This window comes from Drosophila teissieri, chromosome X (assembly GCF_016746235.2).
Source record: "Drosophila teissieri strain GT53w chromosome X, Prin_Dtei_1.1, whole genome shotgun sequence".
Taxonomy (NCBI): domain Eukaryota; kingdom Metazoa; phylum Arthropoda; class Insecta; order Diptera; family Drosophilidae; genus Drosophila; species Drosophila teissieri.
Genome location: NC_053034.1, coordinates 13,898,861 through 13,923,208, shown reverse-complemented (window position 1 = coordinate 13,923,208; position 24,348 = coordinate 13,898,861). Strand labels below are relative to the sequence as shown.

Genomic DNA, 24,348 nt, shown 5'->3' with positions numbered 1-24,348 from the left:
AGCCGCCAGGATAAGAGAAGAAGAAGAGGGCCGTGTGTGCAAGTGTTTGTGTTTGCATAACATAATTCTTACTGGCAAAGTTGTAAACCCAAAACGAGGACGTGTCACGAGGGCGGGAATGGCAATGGGAATGGGAATGAGAATGAGCTGGGTCCTCTCACTTTTTACCTAAGTAAGCAACGCTGTGCCAAAAGAATACCAAGCTGGATGCAAGCAAAAGCTGTAGTGCGGCACCTCGGGATACCCACTAAATGTGGCAGCACGTAAGATGCTGAATAATAACTAAAAACAGAAATTTGAGATGCATAAGATGCTGAAAAATAACTAAAAACAGAGTTATAATATTTAATACATTTATGAATTAAATGAAATATGGGGAGATTATATATTCAGACAAATATTTCAAATACCTAATCATAAAAAATAAACCTATTTCAAAAATGTTAAATAAACAATACAAAATACTGGAAGATCCTTCACATTACTGCTGTTGCGTTATATCTTTGAGGGTGTGAGTGTGCCAACAAGAGTGTGAGTGTGAATGTGAGTGTGAGGAGACGTGCATGTGAATGGCGGCCATAAATCAGCTGGCGACAGCCAAGGGCAGCCAGGATCAGTAGGACGGGGGACGGGGGATGGGGGGTGCGAGTGTGTCCCCCGGAGGACTGACACTTCGCCTTTAATTGGCTGGCAGCTACCAAGGGCCTTGGGCAGCCTACATCACCCACCAGCCACCCATAAGCCACCCACAAGCCACCCACCCGCCAAGCACCAACCCGCTGCTCATCAGCATAATCGTCGGTGTAATCGTGGCGCAGAAATGTTCTCGCACCTGCAACGCCTACGCCTCCGCCGCCAAATAGAAAAGTGCCACCGGCTCACGAATCATGGATGCCAAAAATGACACTTAACACTTAGCAAATGCCGCTGCCATTTTGGGGCGGCCATTTTTCTCCGCTTCGTTTCATTTCCGTTTCCGTTACCGTTTTCATTTTCCCTCGTTTCCTCCCAGCATGGTTTTTAGTTTTAAAAGTTATTGTTTCATACCAGTTCTTATTACTATGTTATTTAGCTTATTTTTCTAAGAAGAAATACTTAAAGTCTGTATATAAAAATGAACCAAGGTTAAATGATAAATATATTTCAATTAAATTATATATTTATTTCAATTAAATTATATATTTATTTCAATTAAATTATATATTTATTTCAATTAAATTATATATTTATTTCAATTAAATTATATATTTATTTCAATTAAATGATATATTTATTTTACAAATATGTTTTTCTACTATTTTCCTAGTAGTTTTTACTTAGCTTTCCTCTGTTTTATTTACAGAGGCGCCGATTTATTCAGTGCTTGTCATCATTTCAGCTTTTTAGCGCATTCCTTGGGTGTTTGCCACCGAAGCTAGCCATTCAAGCTAAACTGCAGACAGCCAGTGTGCAGTCATGTCTGCTGCAAGTTGCAAGCTGCAGGTTGCAAGTAGCAGGTTGCTGGTTGCACATTGCACATTGCAGGCTGCAGGTTGCAGGTGTCTGGTTTCGGGGTTTGGGTTTGGGTTTCAGGTTGCTGACTCCCGCCTGTTGGCAGCACATTGAAAGTGGCACGGTGGCGTTGCGGAGACGGCCAGTTGGCAGGATGTGCCCCATTTATTTGCCTGTGTGTGTGTGTGCCTTCAGCTGAAACTGTGAAACTTATCTGTATCTGGCCAGCCCCAATTTGCTACTTGGGGGCATTTATCGGTGGAGACACCAGTTACCAGTTGCCAGTTCCCCCGATCCGGCGAATATTCGCAGCAAAGAGTACAGCATGTTACATAAACTGCTTACAGAACAACAAACAAGCTACTGGGCATATAATATGGGCGTTTATCATTTAATTAATTGCCTTTCGGAGCCATTTTCATTAAGTAATTTTCGCCTTTCGCTGTTGTTTGCGCTTCCCCGCCTTCGTCTCCCTTCGACGTTTTCTCTTTTTTTCTTGTTTTTTTTCGTCCTTTTATCCTTTGTTGCACTTGCCTGGAAGGGAAAAGCGGTGGGAAAACTCACGAGGGAGGCGAGGCAACAGCTGTGGAATGTAGCCAGCTTGTATGTGTACTTATTGGAGTTGCACAGAAAGAATTAGTTCGTAGTTTGATAAATATTCCAAAAGATTACTATTCTATGTTAATCAATATAGTTCTTATATTTTGTTATGCTTAAAATTAACTAAAGAAATTAAAGAAATTAAAGTTAAAGAAAGCTTTTTGGCTAATGCTTCTAATATTAATGCTATGTGAGTTTAAATATTTATACATTGAGAAATAAATATAAAGCATCGATTGCTTTTTCGGCGTGTCCACATATGTTATTTCTTTTGTGTATATTTATACATAACGTATGTATGCCTGTGTGTTGGTCCTGCAGAGTCCTGCTTAAGTGTGTGAGTGTGTGTGTGTGTGTTTGGAAGTTGGGAGTGTGTTGAGCAAGGGAGCTGGCTTTCGATCGGCTCCAAATTGCCACTCGTTGTAAAGTGGCAATTAACGCCACATGACGCTGTCAACAAATGGCCCTGGCTAGGCATTACACACCCACACCCACACACACATACATACCCACACACACACACACACCAACACCCCAAGACCATCAAACACTCTCTCACACACACACAAAAACGTGTACACACACATATTGATATGTGGAGCACTTACAACACTTGTTAAGTGCATTTTTCAATGCCCCCTGGCAGTTTTCCTTTTTTTTTGGAGTACAAGAAGTTAGGAGAGGGAGGGGGGGAGCTCAGGGGTTCGAATGTACTAATTTTTAAATTATTACCTGAGACACGACAGCGACACGAATGCATTTCTCAGAAAAATATACGGGCGCGACCTGGTGCAAACAACTTGGGAAAGGAATACAATCTGATAACAAAGCCATTTTCCACCCCTGCCACAGCCACGCCCACCTGTCATTTGGAGTCATTGAAGGGCTGGGAATTTCGGGGGTGGGCGGGGGAAATTGTATGTGAGGAAAAAACTCGCCTGTCGGGGCTGTCAGGTGATTTAACAGGTCGTAACTACCATTATTATGTTACTCAAAACCTCTGCTGACTTGGTAGTTAATTGTGGAGCATTTAGTAGGAAAAGTAAGTAAGCGGATACTTGCAAAACAACTTCCTATTCCACTATTACCACAAGCAAGCTGTAAAAGTAATAAGAAATTAATCAGTATGGAAAAATTAACATATTGCTTTCATGTGAATAATGCCTATAGATTAATAGAATATAATTCACAGCATTTCTAACACTGCATAATAATTGTTAGAATATGCTGTAAGTATATATCACAACAGTATATTAGTCCTGCCAATATTAGGGCATCCCCTTCAAGGGTTTTCCTTCCCAACATTTTGCTTTTCTTTGCTTTAAGACCCTGCTAAATGCTGTTATTGCCACTGTTTTTCAGGCTGCACGGACGGCGCCTCGAAGCGCTTCTTCACAGACTTCCTGCAGGACCTGCCGACGCCCGGCACCGGAGGACCCACCTTCGACACGACCATCGGCACGAACATCACAGGACTCGTGGGCAAGACGGTGAAGCTGACCTGCCGCGTCAAGAATTTGGGCAATCGCACGGTGAGTACGCACCAAATTGCTGGAGTGGGGATGCGGCAAGTGGATGCTGTGCATAATAATTTCAAAGTACTTGACCAAAAAAAAAGAAATGAGAGAATAAAAAAGTAAAAGTTTCGCAGCGCAAACTTGTCAAAAGGCGTTACGCTTGACAGGGCGGCGAGTGCTGCTGTTGCAGTGGCAGTTGCAGCAGCTGCAAGCTGCAGCTGTAGCATGCCACGCCCCCTAACGCCAACTAACGCCTCTTGCAACCCAAAAAAACGGGTGAGGGAGGGGGCGTGGCTGAAGAAGGCAGCTGTCGCCTGTCGTTTTTGGTTGCGGATTTTAGCCTGGCCCTCCGGGCTGCGAGTGAAAAGTTGTAAGCTGCCGCCCGCTTTTCATTATGAAAATGCAGCTGGAAAATGCAGTTGCATTTGCAGCGCTCTTGCTGCTGTTGCTTTTGCTGCTGTTAAACAATTAGCAAATTAAACTTTGAACTTTCAACTCTGGCAGCCGGCGAGCGAAATCGGAAAAACAATGCGAGTAACAAAGCCGTGGCGAATGTTCTTCTGTTTCGCTCCGTTCAGTTCATTTTAGTTGAATTTAGTTTAGTTTGTGCCGGTGCTGGTGGTGCAACGCTGCGTATGAGTGACGTGGATGCCGTGGATGCCACGGACGAGTCCCCCGCCTTTTAACAAGTTTCCTCCTCAAGTGTCGCGCGGCCATAAAACTTTCAAAATTTTTACGCTCCGCTGGCTTATTAGGTGAGTGGTGGTGGTGGTGCGTCCAGCAAGTTCGAGTCCTGCCCCATCCTCCTGCTCACCTCCTAAAAGCCCAAAAATAGAACAAATAGAAGGAAAAAAAAAACTAAAAGTTTTCGCCGCTCGCTTCCCGTTTTAATTTCAGTTTGACAAAGTGAGTGAATGACTCGAGTTTCGCTGCCAGCTCTCTTATTTCATTTCTATTTCGGGCAGAAGGCGAGATCCTGGCTGCCAAACTCGCACTGAGTGGGGTCCTTTCTGTCAAACGGCGGTTATGAACGCGTCCAGCTAATTACGAGTCCTTCGCGCAAACACAACCGCCAATTAAGTACACTTTCCTCGTGATATCACTTATTTCGCCGACAAACTATTGGATGGGATAGATAGTTAAATTATGCAATATTTTGTAAACTTCAAGGGTCAATAATCCATCACAAACTTCAATCTTTCTGCAGCCGATATTCGTGGAGTAATCCTTCTGGCTCAGCGATCAGGATATCCGCGATATATTACTTATATCTCATATGTATATTATATACTTATATTTGAATACTTACAGTCCACGAAGAGTTGAATGGATTAGGTCTTCATTAAGTCGAAATATCCTTTCCATTACTTAGCAATATTTATGCTCACAAGTAGTTTATGCTACCTGACTGGCATAAATCCCGATTTCTCTTCCCAATATCACTATATATATAACTGGCCAAACTCGCAGCGTGATGTATGCATTTGTGCGTCGGTCATCGAAGCTGATGAGCTGGCTAAATACTGTGTAATTAATCACCAGTCGAGCAGTCGAGCAGTTGAGCAGTCGAGCAGCATGCCATTTATTACTCGGCAGTCGCCCGTGCCTGGGATATCAGTTGATTTCCTCCCAGACGCCTAATTACTCAGAAGATGTTAGTTCATGAATTATATTATATATACCACAGCCGCAGAGTGTACAAGTTTCATTTTCTAGAGAGATCCCGTAGCCTGCAGCTTGCACATGTCCCTTAATGGCAGCCATTTTCCATGCGATTTAACAATTTTCGAGCGCGTTTTTATGCCACACAATAAGTGGCGCCATCAAGTATGCAGCACAGTCTCCAAATAATTTACTCAGCTTTTGAAGAAATATTCAATCGAATTAGTGCGATTTCTGGCAAGAATCTTATAGTTTACAAGTTATGAAACGAATATCTAGCTTGATTGTGAATTGTAATATAATTTAAACAACTGAAGATGTGCTAACTAGATATGTACTCGACTATTTAAGCAGCCTTGTTACCAAGGCATCCTTTGTAGTAGGCCAATTCCTGCGAATGCCAGGGAAATCGGGCGACATTCAAATTTCCCTTTGCAATTCATTAGCAAACGCGATTTGGCGGCTGCCGAGTGTTTATTAACAAAGCCTCCACTTAACTTTGCGTGGCTTGCTTTTTGATGGGTGGTGTCGGTTGGCTGGGTGGTTGGGTGGTTGGTTGGGTGGTTGAGTGGGTGGTTGGGTGGCTGGCTGGGTGGTTGGGTTTTGATTGGTGGCGCCGACTGAAGGAGCATGTCATTTGCGGTCTTCGAGAGGCGGCGACCGCAAGTCAGGGCTTCTTCGACACCGCAGAATGTCAATGGCTGCAGATAGGGAATTACACGGGTGGCGATGGGGTCTTTAATGGGTGCTCCAAATTCTCAATGCATGTAGTTCATTAGTGTGTAATTGTGCGGGTGTGCGAGTGTGTGCCGCATGGAATGTGTGGGTGTGTGTGTGTGTGTGCGTGTGGGGAATGCGCATCGATTTGCATCAATTGAATTGTCAATGCCCTGAGCAATGACCGCAGCCACAGAAGGAACAACGACAACGACAACGACAACGACATCGTGACCATGATGACCGAGGAGCCCATTGGCCAGGTACAGTGGCCACAACCACAAAACTACCAAGTTTCTTTCGAAAATACTGCACTTAAAACTGCATAAATTAGAGGCATTATAAAAAGATAACAAGGAAAAGTGCACTAAGCTGCTAAGGAAACCGTTCTAAACCTTTTGAAAAGAAATATAAAATATTAATATGAAAATTGTTATAACATATTTTTATCTTAACCCTTGTTTTCCAGTTCTCGCAGTGTTTTTATGTTTTGGGCTAAAAAAATCCACTGTGAACGCCGTTCATTTCTGGGCAACTGCAATTGAAATTGTTGCGGTTGATTTTACAAGTAAATTGTCACTGCCAGTTGTAACACAACCCAGTTCCACATTCCACCTTCCACTCTCCACTTGCCACTTGCCACCAACCGAGTACCGAATACCGTATACCGAATAGCCCCTGGACTCAGCCTTTTGCCCCCAAAACAATTGAAAATGCAATTTAGCGTGTGAGGTTTCGCTGCGCCTCGTCCTTTTCCGTTTGGTTTCCCTTGTTCCGCCGGCCCTTTCGATCCTTTCGATCCTTTTTCTCATTTTTCTCCTTTTTTCCCTATTTTACTCGTTTTTCCCGTCTCGTTTTTCTCGTTTGGTGCACCCCATATCCAATCTTTGGCCTTTTGTTTTCCGAATGGACACCGCAGCGGCTCCATCACCTGCTCCCCCCCTTCAATTTCCCCCCGCTTTCCCCTTCCTTCCTCTGAGGTGGCAGGCGCAGCTATTTTGATGCGTTTTCGTTTCGCTTTCATATGTGGCAAAAAAGGACCATCTGCAGGTCAGCTCTGCAGGCACTGTGAAAAATGTCCTTCCTGACTTTTAAAATTCTAAAAAATGATATCCTTAAACGTTATATCCTTAAAGTTATATTTTCAAGGAAATAGTTTAAAAATACCCCTCAAATATTTAAGCATTTCTTTCGGCACCTTACCCTATGAAAAAGTTGTCTTCGTTTTTGCACTTCTGTTCTTTTCTCTTTAAAAGTCACAGCCTTTCTCCACGCACAGAAAAAAAAGATTAAAAATTGCGTTTATACATTTCGTTCTTTCTCTTAGCCAGCTGTATCTGTGTGTGTGTGTGTGTGCCTGCCACGCCCCCTCGCCTTTTGCCTGCCTTGACTTTCTGGCTGTTTGTTCGACGGCACAGAACTAAAAGCAACTGCACGAACCACAGTATCCCATCGTAAGGAGAAATAAAGAAGAACTTTCTGCTTTCGCTGAAAAAAGGAGAAAAAGAAGAAAAAATGCAACACTGTCAAACGAATGACCTCGCCTTCCACTCTGCCAGCCCAAAAATCACTATCCCCTTGCTCTTTGTGCCGAAAAGAGAATTCGTAGTGCGTTCATTAAGTTAGTTTTAATGCGCGTAGAGAACAAAATCCTGGGCACTCATTAAAAAATCACTCTTCTCGAATGGCCAAAGTTTCCTACTGAAAATCCCCTTTAGACACATCGATTGCCACGCCCATATGGCCACGCCCCGTGGCTCGGCGCCCCTAAATCAAATATTATATCAAAATGTATGTTTACATAGCGAAAAGAAATCACATTCTCCTTCTCTTGTAAGCGTGTGTTGTCATCGCTTTATAAATGTATGTCTTCTAAAGGCGAAAGTGGGCGAAGGTGGGCGAAAGTGGGCGTGGCACCCTGCCGGCTAAAAGCAAATCAATCAAAGAAATGTTTAATATTTTTCGCTATCCGCTTCACGGGGCGCGGTGACATCAAATCCATCTGAGGGGCACACCGAACTGAGCTGCGAAAGTCAAAAGTGGAAAGTTGAAAAGCTGAGCGACTGTCATGGCAGCCGGAAAATCGGAAAATGGAGTCGGGGGAAAATGGCGGGCGGGCGGGCGGCAACAACAATCGCCTGCCTTTGTGTCAGCTGTCAATTTTCAAGCATTTACTTAGCTGGCAGGGGCAACGCGGTGAAAATGTCTCTGCACATGCGGGCACAAAAGAAAATCAGCTAATGATCTCAAGTGTGCTTACCCAGCTCAGCGAACATAGTCCTTGGATCAAGCTCTACAAAAAGGAGAAAACTAGCTTCGAGAGTCAGTCATGAAAAATCGAATTAAAACAGAATTTATACTTGGCAATATTACTTCAATAATGTCATCTACATCCCAAAAAAACAATTAACTTGTAATTTTCTCTAGCACTTTGATTTTGAGACAAAGACAACAACTAATGGCAATGCAAATTTTCAATAAATTCCACATTTTCCTAATGTCTTTTCCCTGTGAAAAAGCGGCAAACAATAAACCCAATAAAATATAACAAATTGCTCCGGCTGCGCCAATTAGATTCGGGTGTGAGCAGGGTTGCCTTTTTTTTTGTTTTTGCCAGGGTTGCCAGGTGACATATGCATGCAGATACACATGGAGTAGTATATCCATATATGTACCATGCAGCAGCCATCCAAATCGTTTATCTTCGTCAATGGCTTCTGATTTATGTGCCCGGTGATTGCTTCACCTTGCGAGTATATGTATCCTGTATATCCCGCAGGCACTTTTACCCCCCTCCCCCTCTGCCCAAGCCCACTAATGTGCTGGGTCAAAGGTTGAGGCGCGACCATTCCGGCATTTAAATACAATTTCCCTGCCCCGCAGCCCAGGCAAAAAAATAAAATAAAATAAAATAAAATAAGCGAAATTGCGTTACGTGCCAGGTTCCAAGACACGTGGATGGTAAAGGGATGGTAAAGGGATGGTCCCCTGCTTCTTATTATTATTATTATTATTTCATCTTGCTGTTGCTGTTGCTGTTGTTGTTGCCCGGGCAATTTCATTCAATTTCGCTTACGAATTTTCAACGCCCCCGGCAATTGAAGCCGGAAAACAAGTCAGCGAAGGGGCAAACAACAAGGGGATAACAACCACCTGCCGGAAAGAACCGAACCCCCCAATCACCTGAAACAGTGTGGCACAAACACCCAGCAGAAAACCCAAAACCCAAAACCCACCCACCGTTTAGCTCGTTAGGATCGGACACTTGCGGTTTATGGAAAGCTGTTGCCGGCGCATCCTGGAACGTGTCCTGCGAGTGTCATTAGCAGGACCCGCGGCAAATCAAACAATTCGGCCATCCTGCCGAATTCTGGTTAACCATAAACCATTTTCAGCCCGCCTCGCTGAGCGATGTGCCATTGATGGCCTTCTTATGCTAATTTCGGTGAAATTTTCATATTTATATTTCGCCGAAATCTTTTTATGGGCCTCTGCCACTGAATCTGCCACTGAATCTGCAGAAGACAAAGACAATTTCGGGTGACCGATGAGTCGTATGAGTAATATTTTGCGTGTCTCTATGAAAAATTCATGCGACTTGCAATCGCTCACCTCGTTTCTTCATATATGTATTCTTCATATATATATACTTTATAAATTTCCATCTTCGCAGCCAGCTGGCAGGCAATGGAAAAACGTTTTTGCAACAGAATAATAAATTATTCAAAATGCAAAACGTTGCGTATGAGTGATTTAAGGCAAATACAAATACTATATATATCGATGTGCATAGACACATTGGCAAATATATTCGCATGGAAAAATGCGTAACCATATGGGATATGTATGAGCTCATACTGTGCGAGTGTATCCTGCACAGGTAAGCGTGCCACGCCCACTCATCCATATCCGCCCCCTTTGAGGGCTATTTCGATATCTTTGCATATTTATTGGCTTTCAGCATACTCCTCCTTTTATGTTGGCTTTGTCTTGCTTACTTTTTATTAGCATACTTGGCTCCGCATCGAAATTGCTAAACTGGATCGAGGGTCAGGGAAAGTGGGGAAAGTAGGGAAAGTGCCCCAAATGACCACTTTCCAAATGGGCTGTGCAAAGAGATAATGGTCCCAAAAATACTGTGTGTTATGCCGTGCAGCCTTACATTTAATTTGAGCCAATAAACCCAATTGCACACATGGAATTTATTATAGCTTTTAATCTTGCCAGCCAAGTAGACAATACTTATTATAGCAAATATTCAATTAGCATTTAATACCGCATGTGCTGGGATTTAATATCCAATGTTAATGCTATTTAGTTTCGGTCTTAACTTCTCCTTTAAGTATTTGTGATAGTTTGAAATCAACAGCTGGCAACGTTCTGATTTCCATTACAAAGTGTGTTTAAGAAGCCAACAGGGAAAAACATCACCTATCGCAAATTTATCGATGTCAAGCCGCCCATCGAGTTAAGGCCTGCAATCAATCATCCTTAAACACATCTCTGCAGATCCAGGTCCAATCGACTGCCAGCCAGCTTGCCAATCAGGCTCAAGCAAAATCTCCGGGCCCCGGCACTTTTCCGGCATTTTCCTTACGTGCTATCTGCCCTCCCTCCGCTTTTCCCGCTTTTCCCACTTTTCCCACTTCCATCCAACCGACAGCAGTCGTGCATCTTATTTATTGCTTTATTAAACAGCAAAGGGCAGACGAAAAAACCAGGGACAACAATGGCCACAGTGGCAACCGGAAACCAAAGCATAAGTCCCCAAATAAACAATGGTCCCCAACTGAATTTGCTGCTCCGGAAAACTATCCAACGCCTTCAATCAAAGCAGAGTCTGCCCTTCCGAAGGAGTGGCTATGTAGTTCTAACCCTACTCTAATTTACTTACGCTTGGGAAGTTTTCAAATATGAAAATACAACCCAAACTTATGCTTCATTAGGGCGGAAGTAAGCTGGAGGAGTAAGTCCCAATTGAAAAAAGAGGATTTGAGCAATCAAAATAAAGCATAATTCATAATTCCCCAAAGAAGATAAGCTTAAGTCATGGAAGAAATATACAAACAGCTGGAATAAATGCAGTAAAGTCCTTAGAAATCAAATCCGCAGTTTAAAGGCTTCAACTCTGGGCAAAAAGATGATGCCTATTCGCCCAAATGCCCCATACAACTATGATTCGCAAGGAACTGGCTACTTAATTGCATAATTCCAAATCAAAGAGCGAAAGTCAAACGAAACGAAGCGGAAGCGGAAGTGGAAGTGGAAGTGGAATTTTAACAGCAACTGCACACGACAACTGCTGAAAAAGGACGAAAAAGGGGCGAGGGTCGGAATTATAATGCCAGCAACTGTCAGTCCGAATGGCATAAATCATAAATTACACGACGAGCTTGTCAGCGGCACTCGTCCTTAAACACGCACGCACACACACACACACTCACACTCATACACTCATAATCGTAGTCCTTTTTTGTTTTTCATTTGTAACTTGGCCAAGTCAAAGGCAATGTTGTCGTAAAACATTTACACGGCAAGAAATAAGATGAGGTAAAAGGAGCTGCAGACGCAGTGCGCTGGAAACTAAAAACCGAAACAACCGCAAGGATGTGCCACAGGATATCTGGAAAAGGAAATTCAGGAGAAAAAAAGGAGAGCGGCGGCGGCGGCGGCAAATGAAAACTGTCATAAAAGTTGAGAAAGGAGAAAGTAGAAAGTAGCGAAGGAAGGCGGGCAAAGAAAGGACGAAGGCGAGTCCTTGCAGGTGATTTCCGTTTGTCGCCAGCGGCAACTTAGCTGTCAGTTCAGACATCGTTTTTGTGCAAACTTTGTCAATGTCGCTCCGCAGTGCGCTTCGCCATTTGGCTCGGCTTGGCTTAGGATCAGGCTAATCTTGGCCAGCAGGATGGGGGATGTTGGACTAGGTCCCAGTGAAATGGGCATGGAAAAGGACACCCAGGACATTCGACGCGCGCTAAGCGAAACACGTACGCCGACCCACTCGTCACAGGACAAGGTCGCCTCTCGGTGGTCCTGGTCTCGGCTCGTTGTCATTCCGCTGGAGTTCCGCCATCCGGCCTCATCTCACCTTTCACACAAATCCAAGTCAAGTCCTCGGCCAAGCACACTCGCAGAAAAAATACTACAGTTAAGCGGGTTAATTCTGTAGTGATAGTTTAGCAACCATTTCCAAAACCATGAACATGAAGTTGAAAAGTACCTGTAATATAAAACTAAAATAACTTGAAAAAGAAGTAGTATCTAATGATATTTCTTTAATTGCATCACTTCTCAGGCAACTGCAGTAACTTAAAAGTCTCCAGATAAAGTGATTAAGATTGAAATGATTTCTTTTCGAGTGCCCGCGGCTGATATGCAAATAAAACCCATCGATTTCCCTTCCGCAAGATTAATTTGGAATTAGATAAGTTTTTTGCGCTCGTGTACGGTCCGGGTTGTACTTACACTTGATAGGCTTCACGTGGAACGTGTTCGTGTCCCTGTCCCTGTCCCTGTCCACGATGTCCTGCCACCGATGTCCCTGTTGCCATGTCCCCATGTTCCCGTGTCCTGCTGTCCCCGTGTCCTGCTGTCCTCGACAATTGGCGCGAAGAAGTTTTCCCCCAGCGAAATGCCAGGGTGCCCACCCATTTGGAGCGAAGAAAAGCGCTGAAAAACATTAGAGCGAAAGTTTGCTCTTAACGAAGCGTTCAAGTGGAATAAGTGGAACAAATGCGACTTTGCGCCCCCAGTGTGGGCGCGGGGGGGCGTGGCCTGCGTGGGGCAGCTCCAACTCGATATAATCAGCATCGTCGTCGGAGGCGAACAAAAGGTGCGCCCCAAGAAGGAATCCACTGGCAGATACCAAGCCAGATGACTGGCAGAGTACACTGTGAGAAACGATGGAAGTAAATCATAACAGCACAAGTTAAATAATTTATATAGTGTACAAATGTTAATTGAACATATACATTGCTCCATTTCAAATTTAGTGAGGTAAATATAAGACAAATACGTTTTGAAACAAACAATGGCGATGAGAAACCCATTTTGCACAGTGTGCCAGTGCAGCACTGTCAGCAACAATAAGATTGCCAACTAATGGGTGGCATGGGGCACGTTCATGCTGTGCCGATACCCCCGGGCGATACCCATTGATGTTTTCAGACAAGTCGATTGTAAAATAATTGAACAGCAGGCTGCGCCCCAACGACAATTGCTGCGGATGTGGCGCCATTACATGGTGGACTCATGGTGCATGGAGTTCAGGTATTTACACATGCCACACGCGGGGAAAATGGTCAGAAGTCGGAGTTTATTTCAGCTGTTATTCGAAAGGATTGTGACATGGCAGCCATGACAGCAATGTGCGGCGTTAGTTTTACATTCTGGTTTCATTTAGATAGCTAGACATGAGCTGCACAGTTTTCCAATTTAATTAAGACGTTAATTTTGCTGCCATTTATATTATTTTATTATTTTGCAACATGCTTAGTTTTGGGAAAAGGAAATGTAGACATCCGAAAAGGGGCAACCCCCAGAGAGTTAGAGACAAAGGCGGGACTTGCCAGGATCCAGGACACAGAACCCAGGACACAGGCCGCCAGATAAGCAGATAGCCAGATAGCCAGGATAACCAGATAGCCAGTTGGCAGCCACCCACCAAGTGAGGAGCCCAGGTCCCTCAAGGCCATTGTTTGACAAGGCCAATCCCTCTTTAAAGGCGAATGGGAGTGGCAGTGGCAGTGGGGCAAACTAATGAGTGAACGTGTTCGAGCAAATTGGCCCTAACGGCATTCATGCCGGCCCCCACAAAGCCATGGCCTAATCAAAACCCATCCTGCGCCACCCCCACCTCCCCAAGGTCCTGCCTCGTACGACATTTATTGACCAAATTAAAAGATGCATAACAAAAGCTTTGTCATGCTGCTCTGCTGCTGGAGCAGGAACTGTCTTAAAACTTGGTCGAGCATAAATCATAAAAAGCCATCCCCCATCTCGCCCATCTCCATCGCCTCGGAAAGACATTTACTAACTAAAAGCGACGTCGTCAACTAACAAACAGTAATGAAAACTTTTAACAGAGCCCCCACAGACAACAGGAAAATGGAGAGAAAAGCACACTGGATGGATGGATGGATGTTTGGGGATGGATACGAAAGGGATGCAAGGATGGTTGGATGGTTGGGATATTGAGGATGGTTATGGGTATTTCTGGCAGGGAAGTGGGATCGGAGAATACAAAATAAATTAAAAGCAATAATGTCATTGAGGCACTGGGTTTGATTGGCAGCCAATGGAGTGGGCATGGTTGACCATCCCCACCAAACCAACAAACCCAACAGCACACTGTCGTCATTGCGAAAGTTTTAATCTTAAATCAACCAAACGACGACAAATGTTCACAAGCAATTTCTTGTGCTTAGCAAATATTTACCCAATAAATTCCATTAAAACTAACAATTGGTTTACTTTTTAGCTTAAATGGGCGTTGGCAGGCGGCAGCAAAGTGTGGCGGGGTGTGGAGTGCCAACTTTCGACTTGACTCGGCAGTTTTTTTCCTCTTTTTTTTGCTGCTGCTGCAGTGACAGGAGACAGCTACCGCAGCAGCTGAAAACTCCAGCTAGTACACTGCGAAAAATAAGTTAATAATTCTGCTTTCAGTTCTGTTTCCAAAGCTGACATTCCCTTCCAGCTGTTGGGTAAATATCTCGAAATCAAACTAAGCAATAGTGGCGATTTCTCGCAGTGTGCGCGGTAAATGAAGAATGCGAGGTGAAAGTGTGTGTTTCGGCGGAAAAAAGTAAAAAGTGCGCGGCGAAAGCCCCTCGGTGGGTGTAGCCATGCGTAGGTGTCGTTGTAAGTGCCGGAAGTGGCTTTTTGCACAGTTTTTCTCCTTCCGCCCCGCTATCGTTATTTATCCTCCCCTTATCCTTTATCCTCTTTTTTTTGGCTGCCAGGATGCGCGACATGCATAAAACAAAGCGATGCGAGCCAGAGTGAAAATAAATAAACATGCAGCCGGGAAAACCCAGACGGAAACCGATTGCGGATTGCGGGGGATCTTAAGGGGGGAGGGGGCTACTGGTGCTGGTGGTGCTGGGGATTCAGAGCACTGCCTTGTGGCTGCAAATTGGTTTGCCTTTTTTATCTCCAGTTGTAGCAAATTTTCCAACATCAGTTGCGGCGCCCGTACAGCAAGCCAAAAAACCAAAAAAAAGAAGGAAAAACATGAAAACAGCAACCGCACAAAAAAAGGAGGGAAGGTTTCAATTGCCAAAGTCAAATAAACTTGAGCTGAGCAAGCGGTTACTGGTAGGGTTTTATCACCAAGTTCGCGACGGCTTTGTACGCCATTGGATTGGTAAATAAAATGCAAAATTATGGTTTTAAACTATTTGAATACTTAAAAAACGATGCAGTTCCTCGCAGATCTGTGAGCATAATATAAATATTTTGTAACCTTTCAAGATCATTGCAGTTGGTTTTTCCATTGATTGACGAATTGAATTTCCGTCTAGAAAGTATATTGCTTTGCTTGCCAACTTGCAACTATGCGAAAGTTCTCAACTTTGAGACCGAGTGGAAAGCGAAACTCCACTGCATTTCCCGCGACCTATTCAAAATGAATGAAAAGTGTGTTGCGGAAAAGGGGGAAGGAAAGCGGCACAAGGAAAATGCCAATAACAGCGGCGAATAAAGAAATGAAAATCGCATTACAAGGGAAACTAAGGCGGGATGCGGGGCATAGCTTTTCCCCTTTTCCCCTTTTTCCCCATTTCCCCTTTTCCCTCTTTCCCCATTTCCCCTTCTTCCTCTTCCCAAGCCACTGAATCTGTCCGCCGCGTTTTCCGTCCGGAGCGCCGATAAAGTCGCCGTAACCGGGCTTTTTGTTATGGCAAAAAGATTTCGGGTTCGCCTTTCCCTTTCGCCACGAATACTCTTTTAAACGAAAGACTTTCGTAAAAATTGGCGGCTAAAAGGAAATATGTAATATATATCAAGTTTAAATAAGAATTCTTTACATTTAACTAAACTATAACCGAACTTTTAAGATTATATAGCAAGATGTGATGAGATGCGTAATAAAGGGCAAAGTTAACTTGTGATTGATTGGGAAATACATTATTTATGTAAACTATAGGCTTTAGTAGAAACAAATTGCTATTATGCTTCAACTTCTGGACCAAAGTAGTTGCTTTTTTCCCCCCAATCTGCAACATTGTGTTATGTTTTAGAACATGCCTTTCCGAGTGTAGTGTATCTCTCAATTCGACTTGCTTAAAGTTCACCCTCATCCTCTTGTTTTTCGGTGGCACACATATCACGGACAACAGGGACATTAGGAGGTTTCAGGATTCCGCCCTTCTGATGATTGGCTTGCCGGGCAGGGGGGGGATTTTAGAGGGGCGTTTTTGATTTTTTCTCCCTTTTTTTGGTTGAAGGGGAAGGGGGGGTTGGTTGTGTGTGGTAGGAGCGGTGAATTCCTTAGTCGAATCGGGACTGCGGCATGTGCTTCATGTGTCCCCAAAGCCGCGCTGACAAGTTTTTTCCACGACGCTTTGCTCGCTGCTTGTTTTTCTTTGCTCCGGCGACACTTTGTTACCCCGCTGCTACTCGATTTTTCCTCTAGTTTTTTATTATTTGTATTTACTAGGGAATATCCAGTGGGTTTTGCGTTTTTATTTTTTAGGTGACTGGCAGGCTAAAAGTTTGCGCTGCGTGAAACTTTTTAGTTGGTTTATATTGCACCGAGCTTGGGCGCTGGAAACGAGCGCAAATTATGAGATGTCCTTGCTTTTGAATATGTAAGGAGCTGTTTTCTTTCACTCTCACTCTGTGCACCCCATTTCCCCATTTCCCCAATTTCCACCGTATTTCCACAGACCTTCTTTCTTTTTTTTCGTACTTTCCCTTGCCTGCACGGCTGTTGTGCCAAGTTGTTTGCTTAGTTTATTCTTGCCATTGTTGCTGCACGTGAGAGGCTGCTGATTGGGACTACCTCGCAATACCTGGATATGTGGATATCTGGATGTGTGGATATGTGGATACCTGGCAACTGAGCTGGGAGTCCGACTGCAGTCGAAATGAAGTGCCAATCAGTGCCAAAACCCCCCAACTGCGGCACAGGGGGTGGCACAGGTCGACCTTCCCACCCACACATACAAAACAGACACAACTCACAAGTCATTTCGGCAATCTCCTGCACGGAAACGGGAGCAAAAAGTGTCTTAGGATTTCCCGGGACTAACAATCCTCCGGATTATTGTTGCCTCACAGAAGGATACATTTCATGATTGCCATTTACAAAGCATATTTCTGCTATTATTATATCTTCTTACACATTTCCCATCCTTTCCGACTAGCAATTTATTATTGGAGCAGCACAATTAATGGGTCTGTCTTTGAGTTAACTGCAATTGAAGTGAACCTTCTGCTTAAAAAACAACTAAGGATTCTGCTTACCAATATTTTTCCTTTAAATAAAATTCAATTCCATTCAATTAGTTTAACCTTTTAAATGCATTTTGTTTAGTTGGCTTAAGGCTTGTACTAAACCCATTTTAAAACAAAATTGAATTATAACTATAATTCGTTTTCACGTGTTTACCTGCCTCTAATTGAATTGCAAATTTGAATTTAAAGTCAAAGATTTTGCTGGCATTAAAAATGCCCCATAGCCTCGCAGCTCCATGGCTGCATTCCCCCAATTCTCCGCAGGATTCTCGCCAGGATTCTCCATCTCATCCGTTTCCGATGGCACAGAAACCTGACTAATGACACTTCCGTGATGTTGGCCAGAAAATGTTGCTAAATAAATTGAGCCCGGCTCCATCTCCGCCCGGCAAGATAGTGCAAATAATAATCACATTAAATTAGAAAATTCTGCACTCATAATTTTGCTCATTTCTGCTGCTGTTGCTGCTGCTGCTGCTGCTGGATTTTCGCTTCCTGTCGTTCGTCTGCCAGGGGCCACGCCCCTTTTGGCACACAAAAGAGGGCGGAAAGGGGGCGGATGTTGCCCGTGGATGCCCAAAAAGCCAGAGGCATATTTGAAATGGCTGTAACCGGCAACTGTTCGTGTGCCACGGGTCGAGAATCTGGGCTGTGATTGCAGATTTTAAGGATTTTTGGCGTGTGGGTCACTTCATTTGGAGCGCCTGGGAAAACAGATGCTACTACCATCGAAATCAGAACCAGAACCAAAATCAAAGCAAAATCAGAACCAAAATCAAAATCGAAAAGTGAATGGAAATATTGTAGCACAGAATAATGGCTTCAGATCATCATCATCATTCAGACACACACACAAGTGCTGGTGGCACAGAAATAGACCTGCTTACTATGATTTTTGAAGTACTGAGCAGCGGAAATCATTTTTGGAGCACCATAAATTGCATTGCCAGTTGGGATGAAGGGAATCCGATGGCGATGGCGATGGCAGGAGGGCTAGGAGGACTTGAGCGAATCCGACTGAAATCAAAATGCAATCAAATTTATGCATAACAATATTTGGCGAGCTCGAGGATTGCGAAAGTATGAGCGTGAGTTTTCGCCAATTATTGTGGAGAACAAGCGAAAAGGATAGAGATTCTGGAAAGTTATAAGCCTCGAATTGAATGGCTTTCGGTGTGCGAGTATTTCACTTTGAGGCTGCCATCTCATCAATTTTCCACTCTTATGCATAAATATTTGTATGTTTTTTTTTTGGGCGTCTTGCGATTAATGCAATTTCCGTTCCCTTTGGCTATAATAAAAATGGCTATAAAGAAACATTTTAATAGCATTTTAGGTGCAATTTTCCACTTTGTTCTAGCTTTGGTTTTTAATCTTTGCCATATGACTGCGGGCTGTAGGTAAACTCGATCGAATGAGGTAAAAGTGCGCTTTTAAGTTGAACACAGAGTAACGTGTTCATTAGGTAAGCTGGCTGGCTGGGTATTATTTCATTATATATAGCTGGGAATATATGTTGGCACTGCTAAATGGGCCAAGGCAATCGCGAAATCCCCCGATTTCCAATTCCATTCTCACACATTTCCTTGCCAAATCATTTGGCCTGCCGCCAACACAATCGGCAACAACGAAAGCGATGCAACAAATGCAACCCATGCAACACATGCAACAAAAATGCGCAATTTGCGATTGCACAGCGAAAACACAGAGTGAATATCCCTATATTGTTGGCAGTGAAGGGGGGAGGGGGGCTTAAGGATATACAGTGGAAACAGGACATGCAAGAGGGCTGCGCAAAATGTTGAATCCTCTTTTTGGCGTGTGGCATCCGGCGCATAAAATCAAAATTAATTTGCTAATAATGTTGTCGTAATTACCTAATTGCCTTCATAGAGAATGCCCAGAATGCAACTTGCTGATTGCTGATGCAAATTGTACAACAAATTCATTAACAGCCCCGAAAGCCGCACAAAATAATTACCAACAGTATGTAATGACTAAACCAAACATACTTCAAGAGCTACAAAATACATGGCGCTCTAAACAAACCGCATTTGGGGTCACTGGTTCTTTTTTCTGCGATTCCGAGTACAGTACCTGGAGGTTAGTGTAACTGGGGGTTAGTTCAGCTGGAGGCTAGTTAATCTGGAGGTTAGTTTATATGGGGTTAAAGTAACTCAAAGCTAGTATATCAGGGGGTTAGTTCATCTGAAGGTTAGCTTACCTGGGGTTAGATTATCTGGAAGTTAGTATAACTGGGGCTTAGTTCATCTGGAGGCTGGTTTATCTGGAGGTTAGTTTATCTGGAAGTTATTCTATTTGGAAGTTAGTTTTTCTGGGTCTTAGTTTATTTGGAAGCTAGTTAATCTATGGTTTAGTGTAGTTTACCTGCAGGGTAGTTTATCGGGGGGTTGGTTTATCTGTAGGTTAATTTTGTCATTGTTAAGCATCACAAACGCAGTTGGCCACACTGAAATCAATCATATTCAAATCCTTCCTGCGAGATCCTTTTGGCCCATTCGTTGCAGTTTCAATTCCCAGAGCAAAACAAATTCCAGTTTTCTGTCATCGTGAGTGGTGATGGCAGAAAACCAACAGAAACCCGGAACAAATAATCATAGGGACTAATATATGTCCAACCAACATGTCCAATATGGAGTGGGACTCCAGTAAAATGCATTTTGAAACAAAAGTGCAATTAAATGCCGCATCGAAGGAGGGTGAAGCGGGGAGAGTGCCTTAAAATAATTACAACTGCCAGGGCATAGAAAACGAGTATACTTCGATGGATTGTCTGCAGAGAGGAAAAAAACTGAAAGTAATTTTTGTGTATTCGAAATATAACTGATAACCTTTACACAATGTATAGGGGATAACAGGAATATCATAAATACAAGAATATTATAATACTAGTTGCTTATAATAGGTAATATCACTTGCATCTGACACGTGGTTTCTCGCAGCGTTTGCTTTGAAGTGTGTGGCCGAGCAGGAAATATGAAAATGCGCCAGGGAAGCGGAAGAGGAAGAGGAAAAGGACGATTGTCAGAGGGACATCTGCTCAATGGAGCTGCCGCTCCATTTGCCAATCATCCCAAATGTTCGATTCCAATTCGCATTTAAACATGCAGAAACTGGGCGTTTGTGCATGTGGCGCTGCAAGTTGGTCAGCCTCTCTATGTAGTATGCATATAGTATGTAGTATGTAGTATGTATGTATGTAGTATGTATGTAAGTGCGGGCAGTGGAACAAAGTCAACACAATCCGAAATGGCGAAATGCCGAAATCCCAAATCCTCAATGGCGTCCCGTATTCAGAGGCATGCGATTGTTTCGCGCCATTGCCACAGACCACAGGCGATGTCAACGTTCCGCAGCCGAAAATCCTTTTTCCCGCACCCCAAATGCGATGCGTTTGTTGATTTGTCAGCCACGATTCCTGGCCGCCCCCCTTTTCAGACCCCCCCTGCCATGCGATTTACCCACGCCCCTGGCAGCGAGTTAAGCGGCGCGTAATTATGGCCAACAGTTGAGAGCCGTCGAGGGGGCTGCTGATTCGCCATAAAACTCAAAGAGCATAGAGAGGAGCGGCGAGTCCTGCACTTTGGGTCCTTTAGTCCTGGACTTTGCGAGTGTGCCGCAAAAGGCAGCGTGCTGCTAAGCTCAGCAAATCCGACACTGAAACCAAATCGGGAAACTAAGTGTTTTTTTAAATAACAATTTTAAATAAGAAGTTTGCATGGGCAAAACATCAGTTAGCAAAACATCACGATGGCTTTATAAATATTTTTTAATCTCAAGCATTTGTAAGCTAGCAACTGCAAACGAAGCACCTCGCGTTTCTTGCGGTGTAAGCAGTGGTCCAGCCACATTCGATTTCAATTTGGCATTTAAATTGTTTATCGTACGACGCTCTCCAGTGGCTTTAGTGCGTGCGTGTGCGTGTGTGGGTGTGCGAGTGTGGCGCAAAGGATGTCCTGTAATCGTGCAATAAACACACACAAACTCGTGCAGGCTGACTGCACACACACACACACACACAGAAGTCAAATCGATGACTAAGCGCGCAATTAAAAGCCCCAAAAGTCAGTTTTGCCGTTTGGCACACTGCACTTTGGAGGCAGCTCGACACCATTGCAGCCGTCGTCGAACGCAGTACTAAGTGCCACCCCCTCTTTCGTCCTTTCAGGTGTCCTGGGTGCGACACAGGGACATACACCTGCTGACCGTGGGCCGCTACACATACACCTCCGACCAGAGATTCGAGGCCATGCACTCGCCGCACGCCGAGGACTGGACATTGCGTATACGCTACGCGCAGCGCAAGGACTCCGGCATCTACGAGTGCCAGATATCGACCACGCCCCCCATTGGCCACTCCGTCTACCTGAACATTGTTGGTGAGTACATGTTTTCACTAGAAATTATATAATACTTTAAGTAAGTAAGTTACCAATGGGATGCTACTCAAAGTAGGAGTCCCTTTACTCAAGTCCTGCAAATATTGCAAAAGCAACTAGCAACTTTAGTTGCCTTCCTCGTTGCCTTGTTATTCTATTAATTCCCCTTCCCATTTCCATCTGCCCCTTTCCCCGGCAAGTTAATCAAGCGGCGTCGTTATTTCGCTCAGTGTGGCCCCAAAACTGCCGCCAATTTGTATGCCATGCACGGCATGGCTCCTCCATCTACATTTCCTTCCCCCACTCCAACTCCCACGACCACTTGCCACTTCCCACTTGCCTCTTGCCACTCCCCACTTGCCACTTCCCCCTCCCCACTACCAAGCATCCCAACCAAGCTCCACCTGCCCCCGCAGCTCCACAGCGCTTTTAGTTGGCTACGTGTGAGTGATTTGCCAACTACTTTGATGTTTACACTGATATCCAATCTGGCATGGTGGGCACATACAGACATACAGACACACAGCCATGCCAACGAATGTTGACCACTTGATGGGGTATCTATTTCCGGGTCTCCATTTCAGCTACCTTATCCCTGTATCTCAGCATCCCTCCCCGTGTCCCTGCATTCCGCATTTCGCAGTCATCCGCGCCACCCGGAGTCCACCATCCACAGCCACCATTTCCACTCTGGCGCGCGGTGTTGGTGTTGCGCACATGTTTGTGTCGTTTTATGGCAGCTTTTTGCTGTTTGATGATTCCCCTGGGCACCATTTGCACTTTATGGCTTTTCACAGGCCGCCGCCACCCAGTTTCTCCCAGTTTCCCCCAGTTTCCCCCAGTTTCCCCCAGTTTCTCCCATCCAGATTCATTCTGGCCCATCCGATGAACACCCAAGCCACCAAGCGACCAGAGAACCAAGCGACCAAAGGACCAGAGGACCAAGCGCGTGATGATCTGAGATGGTGGATACTATACTGTACTGGGAATGAGTATCCCAGAGAGGAGTTGCTAATGCTGGCCGCTGGAAGTTGGTGCTAGTGGGATGGGCGGCGGTGTGGCTGCCTCGGCTCATAAATCACAACTTATGCGGCAGAAAAAGGCGATGCCAAGAAAACGTTGCCTTCTTTTGAGGCGCCGCAAACTAATGACACGACACACAATATTTTGCGTATTTTAGATTTACTTTGTCATGACCGCAGCTGTGGTTACTTTTTCACAGCAAAGTGGCCGAGTGAAAGAGATCCGTCATATATTTAACACAAGGGATAAACTATAGAGGAATACAATTCTTATGGAACAATGGAAATTTGAAATTTCCTTGCATAAGTCTTAGAATCCATATCTAAATGAAGTTTCTATTCACTTTAAGCGCGCCTTAAAAATGAAAACTTTAAAGATACATACGTCTTCCCTCTAGTTTCGAAAGTTCTGAAATTTATAATCAATTAGTACAGTGAACATCCCCAGATACTTCGCCCTCCCACTTTCGCCTTCTAAGCCCCTCATTTTGCAAACATTTTTCGTCGGCACCCTCATACATTAGGCTCTTTGTAGATATCTTGTTTAAATCAAAACGTCCCTCGGCGGCTCTTTTCAATGCATAATTTCTTTTATTAATTGTTGGAAAAAATTACGAGCAAACTTTTCCGGCGGCCAAAGCGTGCGAAAAGTTTCCGTTTTCGGTCGTCGGACGGGGGGCAGTTTTTCCAGGGGTGTGGCAGATGAAGCTTATGGCTGGGCAGGACTCAAACAGGACTCAGTCAGGACTCAGCACTCAGGACTCACACTTGGAGTCACTGTCAGGGCCGAAAGCAAACAAATATGAAAATAAATAATGCAAATTTGTTTATTTTTCACACTGTCACAATATTTGAATAGTAATCAAAGCACACAGACACACGCAGACATGCGGCAAGGACATGGACATGGCAGCAAAAGTTGCAAGGGGCGTTGGGGATTGAAAGGGGAGTAGGAATAGTAAAAGGAGTAGGAGTGGGAATAGCAGTAGGAATAGGAATGGGAATAGGAATAGGAATAGGAATCGGAATCAGAACCTGAATCGGAATCAGAATCAGAATCGCTGTAGAAGCGGAGGAAAGGACGAAAGGACGAACATGTGTACGGTTGCATGGAGCAGACTATAAACATAAACCAAATCATTATTATAATGTCAACACAAACACACATAATTCCACTTTCAACACTTTGCCTTCGGGGCTCGAGTGGGGTGTACACACATACTCCTACATCTACATACATACGTATGTGTGCATATATGTGGAGCGGAAATGGATAGGGGCTGCAGGTTGGGCCGGATACCGGAACGGGAACGGGGGGCGTTGCGAACTGGGGCGTGGCCCTGCCCGCAGTCACGCACAAACACATTTGCGGTTGTTTGCCAGGGAAGCGGCGCATTTCTGCCCAAGCTCAGGCTATTATTCTGGTTTTGACTGTAGATCACACCCCGAAATGGAGTCCATTGCACTCGAAAAAGCCAGTGA

The 24,348-nt window shown here is 44.3% G+C and overlaps 1 protein-coding gene and 1 long non-coding RNA gene across 3 annotated transcripts in view; both read left to right on the top strand.

The window, feature by feature from the left end:
- Positions 1 to 24,348, top strand: part of LOC122624097 (zwei Ig domain protein zig-8) — a 127,171-nt gene that overhangs the window by 86,911 nt on the left and 15,912 nt on the right. Inside the window, exons 5-6 of one of the 2 annotated variants that reach the window (XM_043803536.1) lie at positions 3,454 to 3,623; positions 21,634 to 21,844. In XM_043803536.1, the coding sequence (XP_043659471.1) occupies positions 3,454 to 3,623; positions 21,634 to 21,844 (381 nt within the window). Of the gene's footprint in view, positions 1 to 3,453; positions 3,624 to 4,227; positions 4,364 to 21,633; positions 21,845 to 24,348 lie in introns of those variants that run through there. The other variant, XM_043803537.1, reaches the window with a different exon arrangement.
- On the top strand, positions 4,357 to 5,789 carry LOC122624099. The gene is made up of 3 exons (XR_006326440.1): positions 4,357 to 4,514; positions 4,574 to 5,262; positions 5,325 to 5,789. It is a non-coding gene; the product is annotated as an uncharacterized LOC122624099 (long non-coding RNA).